Source organism: Nanorana parkeri, unplaced genomic scaffold (genome assembly GCF_000935625.1).
Source record: "Nanorana parkeri isolate BGI_ZX_2015 unplaced genomic scaffold, ASM93562v1 scaffold1410, whole genome shotgun sequence".
Taxonomy (NCBI): domain Eukaryota; kingdom Metazoa; phylum Chordata; class Amphibia; order Anura; family Dicroglossidae; genus Nanorana; species Nanorana parkeri.
Genome location: NW_017307678.1, coordinates 35,480 through 63,009, shown reverse-complemented (window position 1 = coordinate 63,009; position 27,530 = coordinate 35,480). Strand labels below are relative to the sequence as shown.

Below are 27,530 nucleotides of genomic sequence, written 5' to 3'. Positions count from 1 at the left end.
CCCCCCTTAAGGAGCGGGCTCCGGACGCTCCACAAAAGTCCATCAGTGACAGCAAGGTCCAAGGGCACCGAAGGTCCATGGGGCCGCCAAGTCCACCATCCGTACCACGGCCAAAGTCCAGGGTTCGGTCGAGCACCCCCCACCAGGGTCAGGCAACAGGCTGAGTAGTCCGCCACCAGAATCCGACAGCAACCTCCACAAGCCAGCGGGAATCCCAACAGGAAGGCAATGGGCACCAGGTGTCCGCGGCGTACACCCCCCAACACTGAGGAGTCGGGCAGCAGGCCCCGGATCAGCGGAGGCGAAGAGCTGGGCAGCAAGCACCGGATCGGTAAAAGGCGAAGAGCCGGGCAGCAGGCACCGGATCAACAGAGGCAAAGAGCTGGGCAGCAGGCACTGGATCATCAGAGATGAGGAGTCGGGCAGCAGGCCCCGGATCAGCGGAGGCGAAGAGCTGGGCAGCAGGCACCGGATCGGCAAAGGCGAAGAGCTGGAAAGCAGGCACCGGATCAGCAGAGGCAAAGAGCTGGGCAGCAGGCACCGGATCAGCAGAGATGAGGAGTCGGGCAGCAGGCCCAGAATCAGCGGAGGTGACGAGCTGGACCTCGGGCATCGGATCGGCAGAGGAGATAAGCTGGACCTCGGGCACCGGATCGGCAGAGGCGATGAGCTGGACCTCGGGCACCGGATCGCCAGAGGCGATGAGCTGGACCTCGGGCACCAGATTGGCAGAGTCGAGGAGCTGGACCTCGGGCACCGGATCGGCAGAGATGAGGAGTTTGGCAGCAGGCCCCAAATCACCGGAGGCGAAGAGCTTGGCAGCAGGCACAGGATCATCAGAAACCAGGAGCTGGGCAGCAGGCACAGGATCGTCAGAGACCAGGAGCTGGGCAGCAGGCACAGGATCGTCAGAGACCAGGAACTGGGCATCAGGCACAGGATCGTCAGAGACCAGGAGCTGGGCAGCAGGCACAGGATTGTCAGAGACCAGGAGCTGGGCAGCAGGCACAGTATCGTCAGAGACCAGGAGCTGTGCAGCAGGCACAGGATCGTCAGAGACCAGGAGCTGGGCAGCAGGCACAGGATCGTCAGAAACCAGGAGCTGGGCAGCAGGCACAGGATCGTCAGAGACCAGGAGCTGGGCAGGATTCAGGACTCACAGGTAAACAAGGTTCCAAACAGGATTCTGGGTTCAGGATCTTTGCATTGGCACCCAATTAATTTCAATGGGCTGCCTTACTGCAATGCACATTAACACATGACTTAACATGTGTTAATGCACTGCTGAGATGTAAATGAGTTGTTCGTTTAATATTTCTTTTTTATACTTTCAATATGAAATCTTTATGATTGTTGAAAATAATTACTTACCTTATTGTGCCAAAAGTCGAAAAAGAAAAAAATAATTATATATTTAAACATTTTAGATGTGTCTGTATTTATTTTATTTTTTTTGCTTTTGCCTTTCTTTTGAGCTGCTTCTGACTTTCTAAGCTGACTTTGTATCCATACTGAGGATAAAAGGCAGCTTTTGTGCAAAAATTCACTTTGTGATTGTGCCTCATCATAGAAGCAAGTTAATTAGAAATTCATCAATCATTAATACATTTTTAAATCTTGAAACCTGAGTCCTTTCAATTAGGGGTTCTGGGTTTGTTTCGATTTGGCTTTTACTTCTGCATGTTCTGCTTCTCTTCTGCTAAAAGCCCCTGTAATAGTATATCTCTTCACAGTGGTGTAGAGTTGGGGAATGCACCAGCATGACTTCATCCTCTGAACACCTATCTGGAGAATGGAGTTCTTGGAGCACATGCAGCAGAACGTGTGGCACGGGAGTTCGAAGTAGACAACGTAAATGTCTAAGGTAAATACATTTGACATATATCTTTGTACCGTTAAAGTGAACTTCTGGCTAAGACTTTGGTTTTAAATCCGGTGAAAGTATAACAAGGATTGCTGGGCATTTGCTGTTCTTATGACCTCTACCCCTATTCGGCTGAAGGGTTCTGCTAAGAGCTGAAAGTCTGGTTATCCCTTCTAGAGTGCTTTCTGCACATATGCCTAGGGTGGCTGATAATAAATGTAGTATGGTTTACCTGCCTCCATTATATTCTTCATTAGGAGTAGTGATGGGCCGAACAGGCTCGAGTTCGGTTCGTATTCGAACGTCTGAAAAGTTCGAACTCATACTTAATGCAAGTCAATAGGGGTAGAACTTTCAAAAATGATTGTCCCCTTTAAAGGATAACTATGGGGTTAAGGCTTTTCCCCATAGTTCTCCTTAGGGTAACGGGAGGACACAAACTAGCGTCCTCCCGTCACCCTAAGCTCAGTATACCGCGAGCTACAGCTCGTGGTATACTGAGAAGCCGCAGCTGAAGCGGATCCCGACAATTATGTCTGGATCCGCCCAGCTGCGTGAGTGACAGCTGGCTCTGCCTATTTAGAGGCAGAGCCAGCTGTACCCGCCCCTCCCCCATCCGTTCCGCCAGTCAGCGCTGGAGGATCGGAGTGGGGAGGGGGGAATCCAGCCCCTCCCCTGTCACAGCAGAGAGCCAAGACAGGATCGTGAAGTGAGCGAACGCTGATATGTGTTCGCTCACTTCCCGATCTACTGAGCCGACCTGTGACAGAGTTTCATTGTCACAGGTTGGCTAGAACTATGAGGTGAGTGAAAAGCACTCACCTCATAGTTCTCCTTTAAGAGAGCTTATATGCAAGTTATTGGCCATAAAATGTGTATGGGGGTCCGGGTAATGCACTAGGGGACAAGTCTGGAAGGCATCCCCCTTTAATCTTTACTGTGTTTATGCACTATACTTGTGCTGCATATTTAAAGGCATTTTCCACCCGATCTTTCCTCTTTCCTCCAGCCAGAGCACTGAAGGACGTCAATGCAATGATCCTAAACTCCAATATAAAATATGTGATAACTCAAGATGTCCTCCTGGAGTCCCTGATTTTAGAGACTGGCAATGTCAGACCTTCAGCTTCCGGTCCTCCTACCCTAACCATAAACATCGCTGGCATGCTGTCATTAATGAAGGTAATATTGGTAATTATTATATAATGCCCTTATACTCATATATGATACATAGTACATAGACTGAACCAAACACGTCTTCATGCACCATATTTTTGTCACAGATGTACAGGGTAGTAAGCAGCAGACACATCACTTCGACACAGGATAAATGAATCCCTTCCTGCCAGCTGTTCACCTATATGTGGCAGCACAGTTGTGGGCTTTAATGCAGGGCTGCCACATATATGTGTACAGCTGGCATCGCAGTTTAGAGCTGGCAATGCATCTCGATACTCCCTGCACTGTGACTGCACTGTCACTGACAGCTCCCAATCACTACCTGAGGCACAGGCTCTCGAGTCGACCAAATGACCTCTGTGATCTGGAACCCACCTACTGACCTTCTGCTAACTTTAACAACAAACAGGGCCCCATCAGGAGTACACTGCCCCAGCACTGCAAATCATAGGAAAGGGCATAACCAGGAGTAAGTCCTAACGCTGATCCAATTACATATACTGTATATCCAGAATCTATGCAACACAGAACTTCCCATCCCTCTCAAAGAGACTATTAGAGAGACTGGGAAGGACTATCAATTCCCATCAAAGAAAGTCGCGTGATCTGGTAGAGTTTACCCCAAATTCCTCTGACCTTGTTGCATTCATTACAGAACTCAACAGTCTATGTATCCTATCTCTTGAGTAAGATAGAATAGATGTCCCCAATCATTTCCTAATATAGACCGCTAAGAATAACCAACCGCCCAGTCCCTGTAAAGTAATAAACATACCACACTTCAATATGGTTTTAATTGGTTGTAGTGGCTTTTTATTAAATAACTTAATATACAACATAACTATAGAAACTACTTCAACATCAGCAAGAATCACATAAAAAAGGTTGCAGGTCTTTGAAGTCCACACCTTTTCTGAATCCATTCTCTGCGGCAGTACTAAAACATGTTAGGCCCCCAGCCGCAACACACTGCCTCGGGGACAACCACTAACTGACCGCAGACACTTCCAATATCCAAATTTAGGGGTCTATTCACTCAGCTGCTTTAGGCAGCTGAGTGAATGACCGACCTGAAGTGAAGTGAGCCGAACACTGTTCGGCTTTTCACTTCAGGCTGGTATGGCTGATTTCAGCCGTACATCGGCTTGCTTTACATGGCTTCAGGTTGGCCGAACATGCTCAGCATGTTCGGCCGACCCGAAGTGCAGAAGGAGTTCGACTCAGCCGATCCAACATATGGATCGGCTGAGCCGAACCTCCGGCAGGCTACTCACTGCTGTTCGGCCTATTCTTATAGATGTCGAACAGCAGTGAGTGAATAGCCGAATACCGCTGAGCGGCATTCGGCTCGGCTCTTCTGCTCGGAGGGACTGAGCAGAACAGAAAAATAGTTTTAAAAGTTTTAAAAAAGTAAATAGAAAATGATTGTGCAGAGCTAGCAGTGACAGCTAGCTCCGCCCAATAGTTTCCTATTGTCCTGCGGCTCTGCTGCCGTCAAAAAAGAAAAAAAAAACTCTCCCGAGCGCTCTGGGAGCCTCCCGCTCCCGGTTTTTTTTATATTCTGACATCGCTCCGTGGCAGAATAAAGAAAAAAAAGAAACAGCAGTGTTTCTCTCCTTGGCGGCCGGGAGCAGGAGACTCCGCCAGGGAGAGTTAGCTGTTTGGAGAACAGTGCCCCTGGTTAGCAGCAGGTAACCAGGGATGCTGATCTCTCTGCAAGTGGCCTGAGCCAGCAGTAAGATCATGGCTGGCTCCGCCCAGCTGTCAGAAGCAGGCTGTCGGCTTTCAGCACGGCTCAGCCGAGCCGATGCATATGCGTTCTACTGAACCAAAGGGGTCCTGGGGCCGAAGCTAGCCAAAGGATCGGCCAAAGCTACGGCTAGATCCTTCGGCAGCTTTGTGAATAGACCCCTTAGTGTTCATCAGCTTACACACCATGAATATAGGACACCATACCAAGACAGGTCCCCAAACATTAATCACCAGCACCTATTTTTGAAAAGAACCCAAACATCCCATACCAGCATAAAAAAAACCTTGCATAGTTCTACAACAGAAAGGGGGTGGGTGAGAGGGAAGTTCACTCCTCATCTGACAGTCACCAACTGATGAAGAGAGAACCCCTCCCACTCAGACCACCAGTAAAGCTCCACCTAACCTTTTGACCTGGCCAATCAGGTAAGTGACCTATGTCCTGAAACCGGACCCCCATTAACCCTTTTTTTGCATTTTGTCTCCCCTATTCACCTAGTCATCGCATGCCCTCCGCTTATTTATTTTATTGTTTTGCATAACTTTCTCTTTTAGGTCTCTCTCATTCCCTTTGTAACTGATCACAGTTTCACTTTTAGACAGGTCCTCTTCATAGTGTGAATGGAGTAAAGGAGTCCCACACATTTGAAACAGTTTATATCTAAAAAATATAAACTGTTTACTGAAATTATTACTTCTTTAAAAGCAAACAATAACAGTTCTGCCCGCTTTGTGGTAAAACTGCTGGATTACTTTGCAGCCCATGACACGTACCTTGCTTCTGTTATTAGACTCTTCTCTGCACAGTAAAGGTACTTCCTCTCTCACCTTTTTCTATTAGACAAACTGTTCAGTTATTTTTTAAATGTCCCCTTCCCCCAGAACTTCCAGCAAACCCTCCAAGTCTTGTATTTACCTGTCCTTGTTCCTTTGAGATGTGTGGTGCCTGCTGGGCACTACAGTGCCATCAAGTCTCCGGGGAGGGTTGTTGCTGTGGGTGAGGGAAGCATTTAAAGGGTGATTGTACTACAAGTAAAGTTATCCTACGTGTTCTTGTCCTATGTGCTTTTTTTTAATGCTTATGACTCTACATACAGATTTCTTGCTCTGTTTTGAAAAACCCTACACATTTCAATAAACATATACAAAAGGAAATTTAATAACAAAACTGGTTTGAAAGTCAATAACAAATCAGTAACTTTAAATATACACTTTTTAAATATCAACTTTTGTATGTCTTGTGATTAACTTACTTATCATGCTATAATGTTAGAACCATTCTAAGAACATAGCAATTTCTTAGTAGCCACAAATGTAAGCATTATCTAGTCAGTTGTCTAGTCTAGTTGTCAAGTCAATCTAAGCTGACTGTTCATTAAAAAAAAAAAAAAACTCTCTAATTCCTTTTAGAGTTCTTCATATCAGTGCAAATTTGTACAGACTGGTGAGCTAAGCTTCCCACCCTTATGTTTAATATGGGGCTGTGAAAGAATCCTGTGCTGTTGGCCATTGGATTCTTCTTTTGTATTACAATTATGAAGACTTTAGAACAATTTAGAACAATTGGCAGTCAATTCCAGATTGTGCATGTTGAAGTCTCCAGGCTTGTGGTCAGGTTTCAGAAGGAAATATATGAGATTTCACATTTGATATTTTACATATCCCATTAAATACCAGCACTACATGTTACAGCCCTGCTTTCTATAAAATGCACACAAATTTCCAAGGATTTAGTTTTCCATATGAAAAAGAAAAAAAAAAACAATCTCTATGTTTTTATATTGAAACTAAGTGTGTTCAGCATATGGGGCAGAAATTGTTTCCATAAATTTGAGCAATTATAGATCACATCCTAAAAATGGATAAATAGGAAAGTAAGTGTTAAGGGGTATGCTGATTTTCAGTTTCTGAAAATGGTGGTTATTTATATGGAAAGAGCATTGGTGCAAACGTTTCTGTACATTCAATTTTGGTTTGCAATAAATAGTACAAGGGAATTTTTAACACCTATATGATTGTAGTACTGACACTTACACTATACGAAGCTTCAGCATGGAAATATTCATTAACAAAGACCTAATACAAAATATTTAATCCTAACATTACCCAACTAACCATAATCCTAAACCCAATAAGTAGTGGTATCCTCTCTATCCATACAGTACCCTTTATCCAAGAGGTTATATAACATTGGTGCACAAAAAATGAATGCACAAAATAAATCTAGACTGCAATATACCAACTACAGAAGTTTTGGGCCTCATAACTTTTATGGGCATGCAAAGAAAACGAGTCTGATTTACTAGAGTTGAGAATCTTCATTATTAAAAAAGAATGTAGATTCATTTTAATTATCCAATAATGTAAAAAGTTTATTCCTGTTTTTTGACAGTTTTTGTAATCCACCTGTACTTGTTTGGACATTTGAAGTGAATCTTTATGCTTTTTTAAGTCAACATTCTGAAATCCTTTATTACATCCGCCACAAAATTCCTGTGCTGAACAAGGCTAATATGAGTGCTTACTAAATCTGATTCTTACAAATAATACTAACCTTTAAAAACAATGGTGGTAATTGTATTTTATTGTAACTATTGTATTTTTGTATTTTTTGAAAATTAATACAATATTTTTATAATATTTTATGCTAAAAATGGGGGAGGAAGTAAAAAAAAATGGAGCAGATTCTGCAGAAGCCATTTTGTTAATTATAAGCGATTTGCTCCATTTTATGTTCCACGTTGTGTCTGTCGAAGACACAATGTAGAGAGCAGAAGAGCTAGAGCTGCTTGCCCTGCCTCCCTTTGTCCAGCCCCCTCTCAGCTGAAAGCCAGAGGGAGAAGGAAGGCTAATACCCTGCATTTGCATATTGTACACAGCTGGGCATATTGGTAGAGACTGGAGCTTCCCCTACCTATATGGAGGCTATGCCCATGCCCATGTAGTGTGCTCACTGAAGGGGCAGAGAGAGGCATGTAAACTGTCTGATTACAGTACACATCCCATACCTCAGTTTTAATCTGGCAGGGATCTGCAGCAGTTCTTTTTACTGAAGACTGTTGCAATCCATTTGTTATTTAACCACAGAATCTGTGCTAGTTTCTATTTTACTCTGAAAATGTTTTATCTGCTTTGTTAATGTGGTTCATGCCACTTGTGACAGTTTCCTGCTCCTCCCCCAAATTCTTCTACTGCTGTTATAGAAACAGGGAGTAATGGGGTAGCAATCACCTGCTGTTAAAAGCGGTACCAAGAGCAGCCGTGTTCTTGTTTTAACCACTTCTGTGGGCCACCGTCTATAGACGTACTGCGACGCAGAAGTGGTTAAAGTGACATTAAAGTAAATTTTTGTCATTAGTGGAAATATGCTTTTAGAGACTTTTTGGTTGATAAATACGTTTTGCTGTGTGAAAATCACACGCACCTGGTGCGTGCGTGTGTTTAGGTTAGTAAACCACCCCCATGGAGTCACAAATATACATTTTAACTGTTTCTTACAATATATATAAAACAAAAAAACATAGAGTTGAAATACATGAGAGTGAATTGTTTTACTTACCAACAGATTTATAATTATGTTCTGGCAGGCATGTAATGTACATTTCTCAACCACACAATACAGGAAGGGCCGGATTAACATAAAAGCTACTGGAGCATCAACTGCCAGGCCCATGACTGAAAATAGGCCTGGCTGGCCAGGATCACCTTGGTATGCTCGATGGCAATCCAGGCCAGCCAGGCTGAACACAGTCAGGCAGAGGCACTGGTGGCTCTCTAATAAAGCACAATAGGCAGCCTCTTGGGGCCCCAGTGAGAACCGAGCAGCCACCTAATTAGAGAGGCACTGTTCTCTAATTTTTCTGGACCTCATAAGAATGCTGGACCGCATCACCAGAAGTGACGCAGTCTCAGAAGTTAGAAGCGTGCAGCTGAGACCCTGTCACCAGAAGTGACAGTCCAGAATTCTTATGAGGTCCAGAAAAATTATAGAACACCTCTGCTGCTTCCTGTCGTACTGACCGGCAGCACCAGGCCCATGATGCTCTTAATCTGGACCTGAATGCAGCATGCTGTGTCAACTTTCAAACTCCAGCATGCTTACTGGACTATAAATGAGCTTTGCCATATAATAATGTCCTCCCTGTAAACTACCTAATATATTACACCTAGTACCTGAAATATGTGAGAATGACAGTAATGTTCAGCACAGTGAAGCCTGACTAGCTCAAGTGACAGGTTGCAAAACATTATAAATTATATAAATGTATGTAGGGGTCCATCCTTCAAAAAAAAAAAGGGCGGGAGCTTGTCACATTTTTTAACTATGTGGGGGAGGTGGAGATTATCCTTTTACATATATATTCACACTTTATATACATTTGAACATAATAAAGTGTTTTGTACTCTTTTTAGGGGATTAGCAGCAGTGCTGCCTATTTCACTATTTCCATATCTTATCAGTCCATCTTTTTAGAACCTGTTTAAAAAAATGTCTGTAAGGGCTCCTTCACAGAATAAAGCTTTGGTGATATGGTGTGAACAAGCAATATTTTTAAAGAGGTTTTAAACAGGTTCTAGAAGGATGGAACTCTACAGCAATTTACTTAACTGATAAAATTTCACATATTGTCACTTAATGTGATGTCCATTGGTGTGTTGCGGTGCCATTCATTCATTTTGAATGGCACCCCAGCTCACCTGTTCAACACACTTGCTGCATTGCTGCTGTGTTCTGCATTGCCAAAACTTCTGCCGGCACCTTTTTATGTTGTGTTTTGGTGCTTTAGGCAGCCCATCCAAATACAGTGTGAATGGACCTTAAAGGTGGATGGAATTCCTCTGCACGCAGACTTTTTGGAAGATGTTTGCTTTCTGGTTCTTTCCAGGTCACACTGACCTGAGGTAGCACCGTAGAAGGGTGAAGTATTTTGCATATAATACCACATTTCTGACAACCTTTATTGCCCATTCACGGCACCCCGGTCCACTGCAGTACATGAGACACATGCACGTTACCATATGTTGCATCATGCATTAATGTGTGTTGCATTAGGGCATACATTCATGTATGCCACATTTTTGCAATGCAGTTACACTGGAAAGGTGCATTTGGGAACCATCCACAATTGATGACACTACATCACAGCAATGCACATTATCACAGTGCACTGGTGTGAATGGACTTTTAGGGTTCAACATGGTAAAAGTGACAACTCTAATGGAAGTCACCTCCTTAGTGGCTGAAATGATGCAGAACTTCACTTGCTACCAGCTAGGCAGTGACTTCGCTGTGGTTCCGCCAGCAAAGAGCAATGGCGTAAGAAAAAGTAAGTGGTATCTTGTTGCTGTCAACTTGTCTAGTGTGACATAGTCGACAGCATATTTAAAATAAGCAACCAGCCAAAAGATTTCCCCTCATTTAGGGACTGATTTACAGTATAAAGGCTTTACTCATGGTATAGCTGGGTGAAAGCCGTTGGTGCGGCATTACAGCCACTAGATAGAGCTAGTGGCACATAGAAATTTCCTTTATGCACCAGCCCCTTACTGTCTGGTGACATGGATTACCAGACATAACATGAGGGGAAATCTCTCACAGCAGCACAGACATACAGTAAGTAAAGTAGGGGAAAGCTATAACCCCTGTCAGCTTTTAATTGCTGTTTGTGTCTTTATTGCAGATTTTGACTCACTTCCTGTTTAATAAAACAGTTGTCACTGTGACAGTAAGTGAGGGGAAACAAACAATTCAATGTCAGTAAAACTTGTCCTATTTATTTTCCAGCTTATCTAAAACTTTAAAAAAAAATGTTTGACATATACTTTAATTAGCTCAAGGAAATCAAATAGAATTTGTATAAAAGGTTGAATAGTAAAGCCAGGATCAGGATGACGGCACCATAGCGGGTGCCTGTAGAACAAGTTAAAGGAGAACTATGGGGTTAGGGCTTTTCCCCATAGTTCTCCTTAGGGTAACGGGAGGACACAAACTAGCGTCCTCCCGTCACCCTAAGCTCAGTATACCGCGAGCTACAGCTCGTGGTATACTGAGTCGCCGCAGCTGAAGCGGATCCCGACAATTATGTCTGGATCCGGCCAGCTGCGTGAGTGACAGCTGGCTCTGCCTATCTAGAGGCAGAGCCAGCTGTACCCGCCCCCTGCCACGTCCGTTCCGCCAGTCAGCGCTGGAGGATCGGAGCGGGGAGGGGGGAATCCAGTCCGTCCCCTGTCACAGCAGAGAGCCATGACAGGATCGAGAAGTGAGCGAACGCCGGTATGTGTTCGCTCACTTCCCGATCTATTGAGCCGACACGTGACAGTCTCATTGTCACAGTTTGGCTTGAACTATGAGGATGAGTGAAAAGCACTCACCTCATAGTTCTCCTTTAACAATGCTCTCTCCCATACATTGAAGGTTTACAAAGTGGAATTGCTGCTGTGTGGTTAACCGATCATGTTTTAGTATGCCATAACCAGATTAGTAAAATGTATTCTATTATAGTCTGATAGGGGTTACTACACTTTGCACATTGCTTCTTGCCTGAGTGAAAAATCCCATATTTGATTTCAGACATTATGGGAGGAGGATGAAGAGAGAGTTAAAGCAAGAATTTTCCTTTAAAGAGTTCTATGGTATTTATTGGAAAGCTATAAAGTAAAGAAGCTTGTGGAAGGTTGCTCAGTAGAGTGTTTAGTGGGGGAGATTGTATGTGCTATGGTTCATACAGCATGTATTGACTTCAAACAACTATAACTATATCTGGAAAATGCAGTAACATAAATGAAACTGTCATCCTTGTATGTATCAGGTAATAATTTTAAAGACAATAGTACACATAAAGTCAGATGTATTTTTAGTTGCATTTGCTTAGTTGTACTAACATTTTACAACCCATTCATCTGAGCGCATTTGGCCTTAAAAGCACACAGAGGTCTGTTATTCTGCTGCCTGTAGAGTTTCCCTGACTTGGAAAAAAAAGGATTATTACCAGATTTTAGTGTCTTTTACAGGAAAACTGTGGCTTAACAGACAGCCTGTTTCTATAAGACTCTATTTTTAATCACTTCAAGGGATGAGAAAAATTTACTTTTTCTTTCCCCCCAAATTTTGGCAAAAATCTGGAGGGTTGGTTAAAACTTTGCCATTTGGACTAAATGCATTAGATTAAATAGGGAAGGCAATGTTATGGCAGATTTATGGGTGCAATGGACTTTAAATGGCACCTGAGGTTTACTAAACCTTCTTCAGTGATCCTGGACCTGTGCCAGAAATGTTCCTTCATTCTCATTATTTTTATTTTTTTTACAGAATAAAAAAAGGGAGTAGGAAAAAAAAAAATTAAAGAAAATAAGAAAGAATACAAAAATGAAATAAACTTAAACTATCCTAAATACACCCACAGACAAGCACACCTTCTAAATAAAGAAAAAAGGACACCTTATGTTTTAAAGCACATTTCACCAAAGCAGCACAATGTGTTAAATAATGTGAAATAATTTGTGCTTCCTTTACATTTTGCCAATGGTGAAACCTGTAATTTCAAAGCAAATCATTTTCACAGAAATTACTCTACTCATTACAAATTACTGCAATCAATGTATCTGTTGTATACTACCATGAACTGCAATATTCTACATGTCACCTTGGTCACACAGTACCATGTGTTTTCTGAAAATTGAATACATTTGACTTACCCTAGTGGTAATCCATCCATTCAAAGGGTTTATGTGTACAAAGATTTCGGAGGTGAATCTTATGTATCAGTCTCTTATATTTTCCAGTGTGTTGAAAGATTTTTGGGATTGATTAAAGTGCACCTGATATTGTGTAGAGAAATGCATGCTGCAAATGAGGATGTTGGGTAGTTAATCATTGCCTTGTTTTGGTATAAATTATTTTGCGTATTTTGGAAGTTTAATGTTAACCGCTATCCATATCATAACCTACAGTATTTTCATATAAGACGGAAGATATAACCACAGTTAACTCGAATCTGAAATTTTCCAACCAGAACTGATATTTTATTTTTTGGTAGATACAAAAGTGGAAATGATAATAGTGAACTCTCCTTGCTTGCTACCGGGTAGGCAAAAGTAGTCAGTCAGAAATGATGGCATGGAAATCTCTCTGTTGGAGTATCCAAGTTATAATCAATTAGGGTCCACCAATATATAACATATTACATTTAAGTGGGCTGGCCCTTTCAGTTATGTAAAGGCATCATATCAAATTGAACATGGGTTGAACAAGTCTATTACAGGCATGTAACACAATGTTATTGAGTTTCATCTTGGACCCTAGTACATCCTAGTTGCATGAACATGGGATTCTGTATCCATGAGCTTGTGACTGAGGAGCCGAATTTTAGGGTGTGTCTGAGGTGGCATTGCATTTAGGAAGGGTTCTGAGTTGCTGTGTCGGCCTCAGGTAATGAAAAATACAGAATGTGCCTAACTTTGGGAGAGGTGGCAATTTAAAGCCTCCACCAGGCAGGCTCAGGAGTGAATTGATGCCTAAAATGCAGATGCCACTGGTGACTACTACATTTGCTGCACAATGCCATCAGCAGATGAAACAGGAAAATATTAGGCTAGTTACATCACCTGTTAAGGCTTTCAATTAGGGCTAAATTTCAAAGTGTTGCTCTGTGTCACTTTCATGTTCCACCTTCTTGATCACAGATCCTTGTGTCCAAATAATCCTACACAATTTTTGCAATATAAATCCACATGTCTTTTTTATTCATTACATTTTCCATTTTAAGCCTTGGCAAATCTAGACTTTAGAGCAATATACAAACATACAAGCCTGTGGGATGTACTATACTGCCATGCACTTAAAATTTTAGGTATCGCAGGGCTGCATTTTAGAATTAGAATGTCTTTTTGGGTGTATTTTTAAACTGTTCCTGATAAAGTCAATAATCCAGTAATATGAAATGCTACAAGCAGCCTTTATAGAGAGGCAACTTATTGGTGATAGAACACTGCCGATTCTATTCTCAAATACATATGTAAATGTTCCATTGTTTTATGTTTGCTGCAATGCTAACTTGTACGATCGCTTTTGGTTAGTAAACTCTGCAGTGCTTAGCTGTGCTGTGTGTGGAGTGAATGTGGCAAGTATGTGCTGGAGCAAGTGAAAATGAAGTATAATGAACATTTGCTAAAATAAAGGGTTATAATCAGAATAATCCTTTGATCTATGCAGATTCGGACTAATCCTGAAATAAATGTTCTGTCAGTGAGTAATAGCATGTACACACACAAGTAAAGAAAACATAGTTATATTTACATATTTTAGCCATGATGGTAGGTAACAAGAGCAGGGCATAATGGTTACTATAGAAGATTAGTTCCAGAAACACTACATGTAGAATCAATCAAACCTGCTTAGTAAGGCTTTTGATGCCATTTGTACCATGACCCGCAATGGCTGAATTTGATGGTCGATTGCTTCATTAATGGATCTATCAGCAAACTTAAAGCTGGCCTCCAGGAAAATTCCAAAGGCACAAATGACTGCAGTTATGTATTCATGAATATGTTAATAAATGTTTTGTTTTTTTAATTGCAAGCAGTGTAAATACCTGCATTTGACTTGGTATTGGCCTCTTGCATGCCCATGTACATCAGAGCCCAGACTGGAAGAATGAGAAGCAGCGCAAGGAGCTAATCAGTTATTCTGCATTGCTCATGTGCTAACAAAGACATGCTGATAGAAGGAAACCATTCTGTTCTTTCCTTCTATCAGCAAGAGACATGAGCTTATCAGTCTGCTATTTCTCCTTATTCTGAGAAGTCACAGGCCTGGGGACTGACGAGACCTGTAAGTGTCTTCTGTCCAGTTGGACAAGGCTGTCCTTTGTAAAAACTGTACATCTACTCCTTCAATCAGCTCATACCTTACAGTTATTACCTTATTATAAAGGTTTTGACTTTATGTACACTTTAAACCAATCATAATGCTAGCTCTATGCTTATTGAACGTGCCGTCATTCTAACCACATTGTGCTTATACTGAATTTGGAGACATTGCAGAATCTAGAAATCCCACTGCTGACTGCTGAATGAGTACCCTAGACCAACTAAGCCATTCTACGACTAATAAAAACCCCAAACATCAATACATTGTTTTTGCTCTGCTGAGTATAGATGTAACCCTTACCACCTATGCACTACAGTGTTGGCAGAGTTTTGATACAATCACTTGACATTTAACTCACTGACTAGGACTGGTTAAACTAAATCAAAGTTGAGAGTTCTGAAGCAGTTCGTATTCCATAGTGCACAGCATACTACCATGGCCTTGGGCTTATTAGATAAGTAAGACTGTTTTGGATGGCGTGGGGAAGCAGTTAAAACCACTGTTCATTTTTTACCGTTATCTGGAGCTTCATTAGAGAGATTTACTCTCACTTCCTTTCCTGCGGACAACATTACCTGTTACCTGACAGGAAGTGAGTGGAACTCTCCAACAGCAACACAGACAGAAATAAGAATGCTTTTCTTTAATAGAATATGAGAAGGCTAGAATCCCTGTCTGATTTGTATTTCTGTCTGTGTCCCTGTTGCAGGTTTTCCCTTACTTCCTGTCTGGTGAACCCATTGTTAGCAGGACAGGAAGTGAGGGTGAATGTCTCTAACAGAACCATAGTTAGCAGTAAAAACCTGACAGGAGTTCTATTGATTGGTTGCTGTGACCACAGCATTTTGCTCATCATCTACTGCTTTTTTTCTCTGTTGCACTGAGTGAATCTGGAAGGAAAGAAACATTCCGGGTAAACTTGCTAGTTTGGCTAGTGTTGACCTATTTAGAATTGTCAATGTAAATAAATAATAACCTTCTTTTTGGGCTTGTTAAATATATGCTGCAAATAATATCTAGTTGACCATAATAATGGTACTGTAACTTAGTTTTACCAGTAAGTCACATTCCGTCCAGCAGTTACTCACTTGTGATTTTTTTTAATTGTTAAAAATAACAAAGGATATATATTTTGCTGCAGTCTGTAACTAAGATTAATATGAAACAGTTGACTACATTTTAGTGTTTTATGCTCTTGGCATCCTCAGCATCACATTTACACTAAGCTAATTATATGACTCACCATGTTCTCTCATTTCCATTTAGAGAAACCATGCACACTGTTCTGTTCTGCCCTTGGAAAAGATCAGCCTGTCCTGGTGGCAGAGAAAACTTTGGATGGAACCTCCTGTGGACAGAATGGCCTGGATATGTGCTCTAATGGAAGGTGCCAGGTACAGTGAAAACATGTACAAACATACATAAAAATAATATGTTACAGTCTGAGGTGATGGAGAATGACTAAAGGCTGTATCAGTTCTGTTTCTGTTCAGAAATGCATTATTATTCCTAACAAGAAAAGGCAATCTATTGCAGATTGTATGAAAAAAAGGATATATTAACAGCTAAAGGAGTTTCTCACTTTCAATAAAGCATGGAAACCCTTAGAAAGAAAGAATAATGTTCACTGGTATGTAACAAAGGGGTACAAATCTAACTTCACTACCAGTGCAATGTGATTCAAGCATATTTATGTTAAGTCCTTTATGCCCTACAGCAATGAAAATCTTGTTAAGCAGATCATATTAAGAAGTCTTGAAATGTTTCACTTTACCAAATACCTTAAAGCAAAGTGACAAGGTCATTTTAAAGCCCACCTTCTGATCCCTATACATACCACTCCAGCACTCCCCTGCCACCGAAATACCTGGTTTGGCTGGGAATGTCATACCCTCCATCATGTGAAACTCCCTGGGCCTCTCTGGGAAACTCACATGATGGAGGGTATGACATCCTCAGCCAAACCAGGTATTTCGGTCAACACTAGCCAAACTAGCAAGTTTACCTGGAATGTTTCTTTCCTTCCATGATGCACCGTAAAAGGAGGTGATATGCTTTCCCAAACCGAGAAGTACCGAGAAGTACTGGGTATTTTACAGCATTAGCCATGACAGATGTAGCAATGTAGCTAGTGGAGAGTAGAGGGTGTTTGTGGGGTGGGTTTTGAACAGACCCTGTCTGCCATGAATCAGCAACGTGACGGGGTCTTTTTATAGCCTAACTCCAGCCAAAACGATTAATTTAATAAAGAGCTGGGGTGGGTTAGAACCTCTGTCAGATTTTTATTGTTTCTGTGCTGCTATTGTGAAGATTTTCCATCACCGCCTGTCATGACATCAAGTGATAGGAAATTTCTCCAACATGGAGAAAATAAAAATAACACAATGAAAATGGTTTGGATTTCTGACAATGTTTTTATTGCTGTCTGTGTCTCCCTGTCCTGGTGACAACCACATCCTCATTTCTTGTGTGGGCATCACAGGGACAGGAAGTGAGGGATAAGCTCCCTAGTGGGGTCACAGAGAGAAATAAAAGCATGACACATTTTAATTATTTCACACTTTAACCCAAGCTAAAAAGAAAAAAACCCAAAATCGGCTAACGTTTTGATTTCATTTTGAAAGACAGGTGAAGCTTTTATTTAATAAATTGTATTTATATATTTCATGTATTTTATTATATCCAGATAAATGTTTCAATAGTTCTAGCCCAGGATTAAAAAATTCTAATTCAATGACTCCACTATAAAAGTAGACACTCCAGGGTATTCACCAAGTGGTATGTTGTAAAACTGGCGTCTCTATGTTTGCACAAATTCTACTGGAAATTGGCACAAAAATGAAAAGTGGCCATTTTGAATTGGGGTTGTGTTATTTATGTGTAGCGCTCAAACCCGAAGGAGCCGTTGAATGACTGGGTCTTCCATAACCTTTCTAGGGATTTTTAGTAACCTGGCTGCCCCAATAGCACTTACCACCTCCACTTACCACCTCGGCATTTAGCCACAAGTGCCATTTTCGGCCGATATGTTTCGGCGGCCGATATATATCGGTGCATCCCTAATTATTATTCATTTATACACTTTAGCTCCAACAGTTTGATCAGTGCTTCACAATTTAAGGAAGACATTACAGTTACAATACAATTCAAAACACAATGGTTAGTAGGGCTGTGCCCATGAGAAGTTACAATTACACAAACTATCTGTGCAGAGTGCAGATCAAAAAAATAATATATGACTAAATTAGATATTTGCAAAATTTTGGGGGGCTACCAGTATTGTCTCAATGTACAGTGATGGCATCCTTTATAAATAATAGCAGTCAGTAATAGTAGAAATATATTAGTGGGAGCCATAGAAGGAAAACAAAAACTTTGATGGGGCTTTCCTGGCTTTGGATCTTATGGTGACCCTTTAATCACCAAAGATGCATTATCTTTAGCGAGGCCCTGGGGGCATACCTTAAATTTTGCAACTGCATTATTCACTTCTTTAAAAAAGAAAGTTTTTTTGCCCTTGTTTTAGGTGCACTCGGTCTTTCTTCACCTGATAACAGAGACAGCTCCTATCCCAGTAACAAAATAAAGCAAATGTTTTTTTTCTGAAGTCTAAGCCACATTGATTTTTTTACACCCTCTTTCCATTGTTGAGCTTTGTGATTTATCAGAAAATACATATGTGACAAAAGGCTTCCTAAAGTCCGAAGCTTCTTACAGAAATAGTTCCTTTCACCATCTATCGTGTATATATAGTAATTGATTCTGTATAGGCTGATTGAAAAGAGGTTATATTAAGAGATGAAGACGTTTTTCAGATTACGCTCATATTGAATTGTTGCTATGTATGTGAAAATTAAGCGAGAAAGAGAGAGAGGCTGCTGAACCCTTAAAATGAAAACCAGCAAAGCGGACATTACTTCACTTTTTCCTTTTTTGTAGCCTAAACATGGAGTTGTTAAACATCTGTGTTCTTATATGAGGTCTTTGGTCATCAAGTTAAACACATTCTTCTGTAGAAGTAACATATATAAACAATAATGATCACAGCTAGGATTTGCATGATCTAAATGACTGGATGTGTATGCTGTGTATGCAAGCAAATATTGGACCACAGCTTCTTGGTATAGTGAGAAAAAGCCAAGACAAAAACCAAAGCACTCAAAGCTCTTGTATAATTTTATGTATGATTTATTTATACTGCACCAACAACGTATGCAGCTCTTTGTAATCGCCAATTACATGCTGAATATGCTGCAAGATGAAGGATACAATCAAGTACAGACCAGGAAATATGTGAGGGATGCTGCCCAGAGCTTCTCATCCTTATACAACCATGACCCAGATTATGTCTCAGCCTCAGCTTTGAACTCTTTAAGCCTGCTCTAAATTAATCTTGCAAATTACTTTCACACTTTCATAACCACCTGCCATGTTTTAATGTTGGGTGGGAGCAAGATTTGTTCCTACCTGCCAAGTTTTTACAGAAACTACAAATGGCAGCTGTACTCTCCAGAGACACTGAGAATCCAAAACTCCAAAAGGTAGCCAGGAAACATTTCTTAACTATTCATAGCTTCAGGAATACTTAAGCACAGTGTTAGATGGAAGAGATGATGTAGCATGGCCATTGCATCCAGGATTTAGGTTGAAAATCACTTGCTACCTGTTGGAAGAAACAAAGAATTAGAGGTTTGCAAAAGATTAAATTTACCTCTTCTGTGAGTTAATATTCTACTACTAGAGGGAAACAGGCAATATAATGCTCTATAATTGAAAATAATCGTTAACTCACCTCACTGATGAGGTTCCACCAGACAATTACACCACATGTTGTTATGCACAGGGCTTACCTGTAACTCTACCCCTGGAACTTTGCTGGATCTACTTAGCTGAAAAGCTCAGCAGTTAATAAAACTTGCATTCTGACTTCGCCCAGTATGTTGTAGTTGAGAGTCTATAATGGACTGGTAGAAGTTCCTCACCATTGATGCATTAATTATGTAGTGACTCTCAAATGCTTCAGTTTCTGTTTTAAACTAAAACTAATTGCTTTCCATTCCACATTAAAAAACAAAAAAATGTTTGGTATGTGTAGAGGAGGTGGCCTTTAATAGGATACATCCTGACTGGTGAAATGGCCATGTGCATCCCTGCTTTCACAGAATATCTTCAATTGTGCTATCAGGCTGTAGACACAATAAGTGCTCTGCTATTTTTCAGAAAGAATTCAAGACAAAGGGTAGCATTTTGCTTAGGCGTATTTAACATCTCTAGATATTCCCTTATAAGATAACAAATCGTCATTTCAGTTCAGGTCAAAATTGTGCAGATGTTTCATCAAGTTCTTGGGAGATATAAGAAACTGGTGTAGCTCTATAGCATTCGGCCACTTTTTTCAATTTCGGCGGACTGCCTTCTTAGGCAAAAAAAAAGAAAAATAAGTGTTCCTTAGTAGATGTGATAATTGTGTCTAATGATCAGGTCATGTTTCAGGGTATAGTTTGCCAATGCAATGTAGTTCTATTGGAATGGAGTGGAATCTGATTGTTACCATTTTCTGGACTAGACCATTCTGTATAGAGCATTTCATATATTTCATGGATTAGCCTTCACTTAAATCTGAAATAGAGCATTTCATATATTTCATGTATTAACTTCACTTAAACCTGAAATAAACTATATAGCATTCTCTCAGATGTCTGTTAGGTCAAAGAACAACACATTTATGTGCAAAGTAGGATCCCAAACATATGTACAGAGGTAATACAATACAATCATTGCCAGCATAGCACAGGTGTAAAACAGAGATTACAATAGATACAAGAAAATTGTTTCAGTGTAGAATGTTTCTGTTTTATTGAAAATCCCTTCCAGGAATCTTGAATTTATCAGTATTGGCTTCATGCCCTTTTGTAAATTCAGACTTAAAAGGAGTAAATATTTCTATAATTGTCTTTGTTCCCTAAGTGATAGATGTAAGATATGTAGGATTCCGTATGTATGCTATTTGATTGGAAACAAAACATGCTTTTGCAACATTGTTTATATGCCTCAATCTAGGCCAGTAAAAACGCAGGAATGTAATTTCAATGTGCTCTGTCTAAGGCCAAATGTCATTTTACAAGTTTTGTTTGGATAATTTGGGCAGGTGAGCAAGCATAGTTATGGCAAGTCTAAAGGAAATTGTACAAACATTTTCCAACTAGATTGTATAGTGTACTGCCAACTCAATGGAAGGTAAATGTAAGGTACATTGCATGGGCTGTTCATAGCTCTGTATACTTCTTGCGCACACACATAAAATTAACATAACATAAAATTAACATAAATTAACAAAGCCTCCTATACCCAGACTAGGGCTGGTATATCCAGCCCTAGTCTGGGTATAGGAGGCTTTGCCTTCTACCAGCCTTCTACCATATTTTAAATCAGTGGTACCCAACTCCAATAATAATACACAGGTGCCCATTTACTAGGTAAAGAAACAGTAGCATTTCTTAATAACTGTAACATGACAACACTAATTATCTCTTGAGTCAGTTTTTGGTAGATTCAGGGGGATTAAACCAATTGACAATTTGTTAAACTCTCTGAGACTTTCCTGGGTCTGCACATCTGCTGTGATCATTATAAGAGGTTCCTACTCTCAATATTTGATTTTTGTGTTAATTTTATATTGTGCGGAAACCTACTGGAGACTCATTACCATGTAAAAAATAGGTAACATTTAAAAATCTCAGGAACAGAGCTGGGAATTATGTCAGGAAAGTCCTTCTGTTGGAGTATCCATACCATATAAAAGACAGGGGCTGACGTAGCTCACCAGGCTCGCCCTATAACTAAAATTAATACAAATTGGACAGTTTCTTTAAGGGACTGCAGGTTAGCACCATTTTAAATTATACTATATGCTCAAGTATTTAGAGTTTTCTTTGATACAGGAGTGCTGTGGGAGAAAATTACGGTAAAAAAATGTGCTTTAAATCTGCTTTAAAGACTGCTGTAAGCCTCAGTGCGCATGACCAGTAGATATGATCAGGTTATAGTGATTAAATTGTTAATATTGTTTACTCATAATGACTAGAAAATTTGCAAGGACAGGAGGACACAACAAAATAAAGAATCTGACAAATGGAGAGATAGTTTTGGTAAATACATCTAAGCAAATGATAAATGATATATGAAAACTGTATCACATGCAGAAATGTTTAAAGGGTAAATTCTACTTTAAAAGCGCTTGTCTCTTTCTGCATATATAGAATTTGGGTATCTGTCTAAAAAAATGTTTTCTTTTGATATTGTTGTTACATGTTGCAGTCCATATTTTAATCCAGACTTTTGCCTTCTCTGTTCATTTTAAAAAGAAAGTTGGCTGTGATGGGATATTGGGCTCTTTATCCAGGGAAGACCACTGTGGTGTATGCAATGGAAATGGAAAATCATGCCGAGTTATTAAAGGAGACTTCAATCACACAAGAGGAGCAGGTGATGGATTTTATTTAGTATTGGTCATGATGGTCAGTGCATCACAGGTGGTTATACATAAAGCCTGTAGACAAAAAAGTGTACAGTAAAGAGTATTATTAAATAGAAGCACATACTGTAGAGTAGAGATGATGTCCAAAGTATAGTAGCCCTGATTAGTTTGTACAGGTTACTGCACTTTGCAGACTGCTGCTTGAATTAATGTATACTAGATTCAATTACACACATCCTTTATAAATAATTATAATGATAAGGAGTAGCTTGCAGGAGAAAGACAGGATACTCAGTTTTTTTTAACAAGGAAGAGTTAGTCATTTTTAGAAGTGCTATACTATATGCATCTTCTATCCTTGCATACTTCCATACTTTTAATCTGTAGTAATGTGAGATAAAGGGTTTGTGAGAAGTGATACATGTATTCTAAGGGCCAGAAACAGTAAGCAATACACCTCCACCAATAGTAAATGACCTACACAAATTACTGTCTTAAAGTACATCCACATGAATAGAATAGTTAATAGTTAATACCCCTATATATATTTCCTGTCCTGTGGACACAACTGGAAGTGAAAGTATTCTTTAAATCCCCTTTTAAACTGTTGTCACATAAACAAGTGTCAGCATTGGAAGATTCCCTCTCTGTTCCTATTCTGGGGTCAGGGGTCTATTCACAAAGCTGCCGTAGGCAGCCGAGTTAATAACCGGCCCGAAGTGAAGTGAGCCGAACGCTGTTCGGCTATTGACTTCAGGCTTGTACGGCTGATTTCAGCCGTACACCTACTAAAATCAGTCATACACCGGGTGGATGCGGCTGGCTCAGCATGTTCGGCATTCGGCTCGGCTATTCTCCCCAGTAACTCTGTGGTACCGAGCAGAATAGAAAAACAGTTAAAAATGTAGACAAAATAAAAAAGAAAATGATGGGCGGAGCTAGGAGTAACAGCTAGCTCCGCCCAACTGTTTTCTATTGGCCGGGCGGTTCTCCTGCCGTCAGAATAAAAAAATAAAAAACCACTATAGGAATGCGCAGCTAGATACCTATAGGCTATGTCACTTTGCAATAGCCAATAGCAAACTAGCAATTGCACCCGCCCTCTGCGGCTGTCAATCACCAGAAGGGGACCTGATGGAGAACTGCAGGTCCCCCTCTGCTGATTGAAAGCAGCAGTGGGCGGGTGCAATAGCTTGTTTGCTATTGGCTATTCCAATGGCCGGCTGTTCGGCCAGCTTCGGCTTTCACCTCGGCTCAGACGAGCTGAGGCATATGCCTTCGACTCGTCTGAGCCGCTCGGCCAACTTCGGGAGCTGTACGGGCTATAGTGAATAGTTCTGCTGAACCGAAGGGGTCCTGGGGCAGAAGCTAGCCGAAGGATCAGCCGAAGCAACGGCTAGATCCTTCGGCAGCTTAGTGAATAAACCCCTTAGATTTTTCCTTCAGTTTTAATCCCTGTGAAAGGGTGCTGAGACTAATCAGCTGAAAGTGAGGTTTGTAACAGAGTTTAGGTCATGATTGTGATAATAATATCTTACGTTAGAATACACACATCGAAACTTTGATTTCATTTTGCTAAGGTGTATAGATTCTGATTTTTAAGCTGTTTTATATTATGTGCTAGGAGCATATTGTAATGCAGTGATGAAATATATGTCTTATATACAGTATTTTCCACTTTTAATGGTGGGTGAGATGTTTACATGATTTCAACAACACGTCATATCTTGTTCTAAACCTCAGTCTGTAAAGATCTGAAAGTATTTTGTAAGGTTTATTTTACTGTTCTATTTTTATATGCTAAATAGAAACATGCTTTTTACCTTACGTGTAAACCTTGTCAACCTAAATCTTTCCATTCTGTAACAAACTCTCCAAGTATAATAGTGTGTAATTTGAATATGGTAAAATGTGCTGTGTCCTTTGTAGGATATGTGGAGGCCCTGGTGATACCAGCTGGTGCAAGGAGAATTAAAGTAGTGGAGGAGACACCAGCTCATAGTTATCTAGGTGAGAATCAAGATAAAAAGGATACAAAAGTGTTTGTTATCGTATTCTGACTTTTTATGCAAAAAAATGTATTTGTCTTTTTTGGAGACACAATTCAACAATTTTAACACATAACTCCTATTTGTCCCTCATTTGGAGGGACCAAATCTTCCCATCCTTTCTTCCTCCTCAGGCCCTCTTTCAGTTTGATGTATAGACCTCAATAAACATCATACTAACTACCAAAAATGTTATAATACACAAAACCTTTCATCCAACCTCTAAATTATTGCATTTGTTATTTTGGAAAGCCAGTATAGCGAAAGGGTAGTGGTGAAAAAAGCATGTTAAGCATTGTGTTTAATTAATTATTTTAGCGTATCAATTCTTCCTTATGGTAAGATCAATGTCTCATTAGAATGAACTACACATACTGAATGGCTGCCAGGACATATGCCATACGTGTGACCAGGCAAGAAAGAAGCCATCAACTGCTGCCAAATCTTGATTCTGTTAAGTGTTTGTTGATCATTTTCCAAAGATAGGGCCTTAGAATATAAAAAGGGTGATTTACAATATAAATAATTGTAAGCCCTTAATGTGTATAAATGTGATGGGCTACTAGTATGGGCTATGGCTCACGCTATATAATGGACCTCTACTAATATAAATTAGCAAGGTCAAATGTGTTAACCCCAAAATAGGGATAGATAAGCATCCAGTAATGCATAAATCCACTCTCATGGACTCTTCCAGTGTCTCCAAGCATTTCACTGACTATGACTATTAGTTCATTGAAAATGGGAAACTGGCTTGATAATCTGTTTTCAAAGCTCCAAGGCTACAAGATTTTAGGACTTCCCTAGAGGAACATAAGTGTTATCAAGCAAGGAACTTTAAGTATTTGGACAATATTGGATTATTGTCCAAATATCTTTAGTTCCTTGCTGAGGTGCAAGAAGACTGTGATGGTTACAGTGTGCTTTGCACTGTAGGTAAAATAATTTTAACACTTTTACTGTAAGACGTTGATGGATTGGGTCTTTTTCTGCTATCTTTAGGAGGTTTCTGCTTTTATTGCCTGAACTCTGTGCAAGTGTTGCACAAATATATTAGTTTTTTTAGCTATTTGTTGACATGCCTTCTTTAAATAGTATACTTAGGACTTTACTTACTCTTTAGAACCCATGCACACGCGCTTCCTGCGTTAAACATATTAGAAGTTATTTGAGAAGCATAAGTAACATTTGTTCTTCCTAGATCCCTTCTTCTGGCATTTAGATGTTCCTGGGTTTAGCCACATAAAACTAGACTGAAGGGTCCCAGAATGCAGAAAAGTATTTCTTGTGTAAACACAGTTAGATGGAAGGCAGTTAGACACTGCTGAATGTCTAGCTATGAATGCAGTCATAGCAAAGCAGAACATGCTTTCAGGTGCATTTACAGATTAGCTCCAAATGCACCTGGATGCATACATTTTTATTCCCTTGGACTCTTAAACCACTAATCAGGGAAGATATTGTGGATACACTGCCTTATGGAGTGCCTGTGTGCCTAAGCAGTGTTTTCAATTAATGCAACAATTAAATAACTTGAGTTGGCTCCCCACAGGCCAGGGTGTCCATATTTGTATACTGTTTATTTCTTCAGATACATATCATCTAAGCAAAAGAAGCATGCAGCAATATGAATTATATTCACTCTACCGGTGAGCCTGGCAAGCCTGACACTTGGCACCTGGTAGCTCTGATAATAGAATAATATTATCCAAGTAGAGATGTTAATTTCCATGGTCACCCCAAAAGTGTACTGTGACTATATATGCCTAAAATATGTGGATACTATCACATCCAAAATATGCAATAAATTTGCACCCCTGAATAAAAACAATGCAAACAATGTACAATGGTACAGCAATTGACCAAGTTAAAAAACTGGGACTTTAAAGCAGGACAAGCAACAAAATACAGATAAGATACATATGTGTATGTTTTACTTGCCAAAAGATCTGTTCAGCCTTCCTTGGAATTCACTCATCCTGTCAGTCAGCAAGCCCCTTGACCTCACTTTTTTTCACTGCAGGTAAAAAAAACACAGCTTGTTAATGGACCTGTCCCAACCTATATCTAGGTAGTAAAGAAATGGTGAACCAAGCAAAGTTTGGTTCACTGAATGTTCACCGAACAATTGAAAAAAATTTCAAGGCCCCAAACAGTGCCTTGACCCTTAATACACAATACTTTTATATAAAATGTGACACAATAGTATTTTTATTAATACATCATGCTAAACAATTATATACTTACTTGCCCAATCAATATCCAATTGACTTCCATATGCAATTACTCAGATTTAACAAAGATAGAGGATATAGTGGGACCTCAGACAGACCTTTCCCCTCCAAAAACCAGCTGACACATTTTATATACTATCTTCCATATGAGAGACTCTCACTGTTAATGCAGGCTCAATCTCTGCAGGAGCAGTGTCAAGTGTAGAGATCACCTGCACTTCCCCCCTCATGTCTCCAGTCATATCCCCTCTGGATCTCTTGCTTTTTGCTGGACTACGTGTAGTGGGGGAGTATGGAGGAGAGGACACACCGATTCCTGTGGACGGTCCCTGTCCTGAAGTGGAAGCCCAAGTATTCAGCGATAGCACTCTTTTCTGGTGACGGAGCGCACGTGGAGAGTCTGCCATCTTGGTCATCAGCCGATTGTACCGCCGGGAAGATGTAGGTAAGTTTTTGCGGTGGTCTGTGGTTCTTCCCCATAGACACCTGGTCAAGGGTTATCGATTAGTGGGGCCGGAGAAATGTCCCTGTAGTTGCAGCGCTGTCGCTCATAGGGCTCTGGGGAGGAGCTGTACTAGAAAGCGGCCATTACGCTTGGCAGTTGGCCATGGCCCCATCACATTTTATATAAAAGCATTGTATATCAATTAGGAATCCTTCCACATCACTACATTTAAAGCCCCACTTCCTTCTCTAAAAATATATTGTTGTAGTTTTTTTTTGTTTTTTTTTTTACTGTTCACTATATACCCCTTACCCATTCACAAAGGCTTGGCTGGATATTTTGGGGCCTCCTTATTTTAAAGGGGCTTGGAGATTCTGATAAGACCCCCACACAGATCCCGAGATTGACTAGGTTAGGGATATGGGCATTAAGCCTTTGCACCATAAACATTAACAAAAAATATCATAGATAGAGGCCTGGAATTGCTTTTTAAGGGGCACCCCAATGCAAAAAAAATCAGTTTGGCTGGCCAGAAAAGGAATGGACAGTCAGTGTCCCCCACCCCCTTCTGAAACATACCAGGCCACATGCCCTTGGCAAGGCACCTTGTCCTCATGTCCTAGCCTGGTGGATGTGGGGGGGGGGGGCTTTACAATTACCCCA

General features: G+C 40.5%; 1 protein-coding gene across 1 annotated transcript in view; it reads left to right on the top strand.

Annotated features, from left to right (window-relative positions):
- Window positions 1-27,530, top strand: part of LOC108798122 (A disintegrin and metalloproteinase with thrombospondin motifs 19-like) — a gene marked incomplete at its 3' end in the record, with an annotated part of 178,172 nt that overhangs the window by 120,947 nt on the left and 29,695 nt on the right. Inside the window, exons 12-16 of the mRNA XM_018569844.1 lie at window positions 1,734-1,864; window positions 2,874-3,046; window positions 15,930-16,057; window positions 22,028-22,148; window positions 24,070-24,150. Coding sequence (XP_018425346.1) covers window positions 1,734-1,864; window positions 2,874-3,046; window positions 15,930-16,057; window positions 22,028-22,148; window positions 24,070-24,150 — 634 coding nt within the window. The remainder of the gene's footprint in view (window positions 1-1,733; window positions 1,865-2,873; window positions 3,047-15,929; window positions 16,058-22,027; window positions 22,149-24,069; window positions 24,151-27,530) is intronic.